Here is a 5,298-nt window from a genome sequence, read left to right as displayed (position 1 = left end):
CGACGCGGGGCGCCGAAAGTATGTCGGACTAGATCATGGTTTCCCCCATATGGGAGTCTAGACTAGCTCTGCGATGTGACCATAGAAGCTTCGGCTAGTGCTTGGTGGACCGGCAAATTAGCCTCGGTGCGTTGGACCGGTGAGTCGACGATCTTGCCCACTTTGGGCATTAGGACACGGGGCTTGGTACAAGGGAGGTTTTCGAAATGATCCTTCGAGGGAAGCTTTGATTGTCTTGCTCGAAAGTCCCACTTGACCTTCGATTTTTCCACAGGTTCTGTCTCATCCAGAATCTTCTGCCGCACAGCCCAGTTTTTGGCTGTTCGATCGTGTCCCGCATCGGCCTCCGCCTCTATCGACAAGGCTGCATGCGTGATATTGTGGAGAGCAGGCTCTAATATTAGTTGATTTTTGGATATAGGTGCGGGCGAAGGTGCTGCCTTGTATTTCTTTGAATGCCCCCCCGCTTCGGATATACAGTGTGCATGGCATTGGAGGCGCGAAATTTCCTCCTGGTGCTGAGCTGCTGTCTTTTCAGCATCCTGGCTCACCTGAGCAAGCTTGCCTAAGAAATGTGCTGATACTGTTTCCAGCTCTTCGCGGAGCACTCGATCTAAATTGAAAGGCATTTTTGGAATGTTATTCACAGCCTTGCGAGTTTTCAGCGCATCTTTAGCATTCTGAAGATCTTGTCGTAGAACTACGATCTCCGCTTTGAAACTTTCGGCGATCTCTCGCTCGCTGTTTGCTCGCGCTTGAGCGTCTATGAACCCCCTTTCAAATTTGGTTGCTCGAAGCTCTGCTTGTTCGCGCAATTGTCGCTCGATGATGATTTGCCTCTCATCATCAACCTTTTGTGTGGCCAAGGCTCGAATTTGAGCACGTGCATCACCCAACTTTTCTAAGGTCGCTTCAAGTTCTTTGAGATGTTGCTCATCATGAATCAGAGATTGCTCAGCGATTTCTGCGCGCATGTTTGCCTCATGCGCTTTACATTTTGCGTAATCCCTAAGAAGGCACAACCGATCACATTCGATGTGAGCAGATGATAGAGATGCTGCCATGATGTCACCAGTATTCAATGCATTTCGCATTTGCCCTTCAAGCCGCCGTTTGTCGTTTCTCAGGCTTTCGATGAGTAGACGCGCGCCCTCTTCGATACCCTCAGTTGATTTCCCCTGCTGCAGGGCGTTCTCCTTCTCGAACATCAATTCTTTCTTGAGGCCGCGCAGCTCGTCCAATAGAGCCAGGTGCTCGTTATTGCTGGCATTTAAGAGTGTCTCAAGAAAATCGGTTCGCTTCACTTCCCGTATGTATGTCCGCTGCAGAGATGCCATGGTGCTTCGCTCCTTGTTAAGCTCCACGCGCAAATCAAACACCAGTTTCTTCAGATCCCCTTTGGTTTCTAAATCCTCAAAGTCGACTGCAAATAGCTCTTCGAGCAGTTCCAAGTGCGCCTTGAGGTATGCGACATCGGGACTAGGCGCTGCCAGCGCAACACCTGGCCACCAACCTTGCTGGTCTAACCTCTTGCTGGTTTTAAGTCGATTTGAGAGCAACGATACTCGCATCAGTACAGCCTGATCAAGTTTGCAGAGCATCCCTTCCGCATGTCGACGCAAGGAAAGCGTTGCAGCATCTTCTGTATTGCAACCGAGGACCGCATTGTGGCATAGTGCCCGAGCTCGAGCCTTCCATCCCTTCTCGCAACCGTTTGATGTGTTTGCTGGATGCAGAAACACATCAATGCGCTGCAAGATCGTAGACATGAGAGTCTGCCACATTACGGACACGCGCGGAGGTCTACGAGGTGATTGGGCCAGGCTTCCTCGCTTCACGCCACTTGCGTAGTGTCCACATTCATAGCATTTCCATTTTGGCACGCCAGCGTCGCCTGTCCGTTCAGCATCACGACTCGTTGAAGGTTTGAAGCTGCGAGTCTGCACCCTTAAGCTCTTCCGATGGCCATCATCTACAGCTGGAACTGCCGGCCGACAAAGAGCGTAATAATCCGATGACTCTAGTAGCGGTGCCGACATCGAGACAGGATTCAGTTGGAAAAGAATCTTCTTTGATAGATGGTAGATATAGAGAGTGTACAGGTAATCTCCGAACGCCTCTCCGAAGGAGGCCCGGGGGGCCCACCGGACCCACGCGACCTGAGAACGGCCGGAACGCCGAGGACGCCAGCCGGGACGCCGCCGGAACGCGCCAGGACGTCGCTAGAACGCAACTAGGACGTCAGAAAACCGCAGCCTGCGTCGGCTCTTCCTCTGTCATCTCAGACTCGACTGAGCCTACATTCCGCTCCTTGGGCCATGCTACCCTAACTCGGGACTATGCTATCCTCCCTATGCTGGGACGCTCATACTGGCCTATGCTGGCTATGCTAAGTCTGCCTTATACTGGCCATGCTCATGCCATACTATGCTGGTGCTTCATACTAGCATACTCGGATTCTAACAAAGTCCAACCGTCCCCTAACTTAGTAAGCTCTTTATGGGTGGCGTGTCGCTTGTCCTTCTTTCTCGCTTCGGCTATCATTTCCTCGGCTTGCATTGCGACGTCTTCGGCGGTCTTACCCTCGCCAGGAATCTCTCCCCCTCAAAAGTGGGCGCAGAGGCGAAAGCGAAGAGGAAGAAAACAAACGCGCGAAGCGAAACCTGAAACTTGGCAGTCTTAATCTCACCACTCTTCTCCAAAATCGTGCCAACGCACACCCTCCCTCGAGCCAAAATGCAGTCGCAGGGATCGTAGAGGCGCGTCCATTGCGAAATTAGCCATTTATTTCTAGTGCCCAAGCTCCGTATGGTTTGTCCTAGTAGGCCGGCCGCGACCGACGGCAGAACCCCGCCCAGAACCCCCCCTCCCCAGCCCCCCCCCCCCCTTTCGCCGGACGGGGCCCCAGGGAACCCGAAACGTCCCCGAAAATTGGGGGTCGGCGGCTTCGGGCTTTATTCAGGCGTCAGGCTCCCGGGTGGGGTCCCAACTAGATGGCGTCATATTTCCCGCGGGCTCGGGAGACCTGGATAAGGCCCATGACACTGGCTGGTGTACATAATATCAAACCAGTTCTTTCCGGGCCCACCTTGAAGGCTCCGTTCTAGAATAGACAGGGTGGGCTGGCGGCCGGATCAGGGGTTGTTTGCGAGCGTGAGCGCGCGGGCACGGGCAACTGCAAGCGCAGCAGCTGCAGTTTGCGAACCATGGACTGGGGTGGTGGTCTGTTGGTTAGTAGGCGCGCCGTGGGATAAGCCTAGCGACAGAGACAGAAGGGGGCTGACTGCAGCATTCCCCGCCGCCTGAGCTAACATGACGAGAGGTGGGAGTGCTTGATTTGAAAAGCCTGTTGGTGCAAACTGGGGAACATGTTGGGCCGCTACGTCCTGTATCTTAGCAAGCTGTAAAAGAGGCATGATGTCAGTGATACTAAGAGCCTCTGGAGAGGGCCGTGATGTGAACCATCGGTCACGCTTTGCATCTTCAGCTGTGACACGACGTTCAGGGCACTTCTCAAGTAGTCTGGAGAAGAGGGAGAAGCCCAAATTATTCAAGCTTGTGGTAACGTGAGTGAGGGGTGTGACAAGGGACATGGCATTCAGAGGCGCATGTGTTCCATCGAAACCAGTTGCGGGAAATTTACGGCGGAGGTGGTCAGTCCCGCCTCTTGCCAAGGGACATGGCATCTGGGCTGGAGGATCATATCGAAAGCCCCGGAGCCGCGCGAGTTGCCTAAAAAGATTCTCCTCAAGGATACTAAAACGTGACAAAACTGTAACCATAATTAATAATCAAAATTGTGGTGACGACGCAGATCTCTACGGATAAAGAGGCCATTCTGTGCTAGAAGGTTCACCAAGAAGGTAAAAAATTACGCGGAGCTGATCTGGCTCATCTTTGCCAGCAAAGAGAATCTGCCTTGAAAGGAGCTCGCCAAAGATACACCCGGCCGACCAAAGATCAACCGAGCGACCATAGTCGCGACAGCCAAGAAGAACTTCCGGGGGGCGATAGTGGCCAGATATGACATTTGGAGTGTGCGTCGCATACAAATCACTGGGCCTCCTCATGGCCGAACTATCAGCAGTGCGATCACTTGTGGTTGTCATGTTGATTTCATTCTCTGTGAAGACTTTCCATTTGCTGAGATTATGTGTGCCCAAGGTATCGGCTATACAAGACACATTGTGCATCGCATCAAGCTCCAATCCGCAACAAACTCGTCGGGCCAGGCCGAAATCACAAAGCCGCAGTACACCCTTGTCATCAACTAGAACGTTGGGTGTCTTCAGATCGCGGTGCATAACCCAAACGCTGTGGAGCGCGGCCAGCGCACGCAGAAGTTGGAGCATGAGGTGTTTGACTTGAGCCTCAGTCATGGGCCGCCGCCGTGCTCCCTTTACCAGTTTAGTCAACTCATGGCCTGCTGGCTCCATCACAAGGTGCCATTTGCTTGGTGCTTCACCTGAATCACATGCCACTGCGTGCATTCGCACGATATTAGGGTGCCGCAATGAAGAAAGCAGTGTTATTTCGCGTAATGCTTCCAGAGGAAATCCTTCCTTTTCGAAATCAAACTTCAGCATCTTAATAGCCACAACCTCCCGTCCCCCGCCACCCTTGCGCCGTACTGCCTGCGATACCACACCAAACTGGCCCTTACCTAGTTCGCCCAGCGTGTCATATACATCAACCATGTGAATCGGGAGTGTTGGTCGCTCGACATCATCATCACCAGGCAGTGCCATCACAGGGGCATCCGGCTCTGCCGGCAGAGGGCCCTGTTGTGATGTTTCCATATCTAGGGCCCGTGCGGACTTTGGCTGCCAGATCTTCCGGGGGGTTCCTCCATATTCCGCAAACATCAGCGTCTGTGACCGTACCGATGACTTCGGCGCCACAGGCACAACCACCCGAGGTGTTCGAGCGGCGCCTGGTCGACCCCGACGGTCAGCACCACGCCCTAGCCCACTGACGAATCGACCACGCCCACGAGAACCATCACCACGACCGCGAGTGCGGCCAATATCAGCTGAATTCATAGAAGCAGCATTGTTTGGAAAACAATTACCGCCTACTCCCCGCGGCGGCATCACAGCAACAGATTCTGTCATCGGAACTGAAGCCGTGGCAGGCAAAGCATCACCGTTTCTTTGAAACCGACCCTGAGATACAAGCATCCGCGCACGCTTTAATCGCAATGCTCGTTTGATGGCCCCTGGATCGTTCATTCTCACTCCCAAAATAATTTAATTTAGGATCAAAACCAAGAAGGACCTCATCTCCCTACCAAAAAGG

The 5,298-nt window shown here is 53.2% G+C and overlaps 2 protein-coding genes across 2 annotated transcripts; both read right to left on the bottom strand.

Moving 5' to 3' along the window:
* Positions 1-62: 62 nt before the first annotated feature.
* On the bottom strand, positions 63-1,784 carry AURANDRAFT_67414 (hypothetical protein; the record flags this gene model as incomplete). The annotated part of the gene is made up of 2 exons (XM_009042866.1): positions 63-551; positions 585-1,784. 2 exons carry the CDS (start codon positions 1,782-1,784, stop codon positions 63-65), a joined length of 1,689 nt encoding a protein of 562 aa, XP_009041114.1.
* A 1,150-nt stretch (positions 1,785-2,934) lies between these two features.
* Positions 2,935-5,298, bottom strand: AURANDRAFT_55293 (hypothetical protein; the record flags this gene model as incomplete). Its single annotated transcript, XM_009042865.1, has 3 exons — positions 2,935-3,666; positions 3,823-4,056; positions 4,183-5,298. The coding sequence occupies 3 exons, from the start codon at positions 5,229-5,231 to the stop codon at positions 3,135-3,137; spliced, it is 1,815 nt and encodes a 604-aa protein (XP_009041113.1).

This window comes from Aureococcus anophagefferens (assembly GCF_000186865.1).
Source record: "Aureococcus anophagefferens unplaced genomic scaffold AURANscaffold_39, whole genome shotgun sequence".
In the NCBI taxonomy this organism is placed as follows: Eukaryota; class Pelagophyceae; order Pelagomonadales; family Pelagomonadaceae; genus Aureococcus; species Aureococcus anophagefferens.
This window is presented reverse-complemented; position numbering and strand designations above follow the sequence as displayed.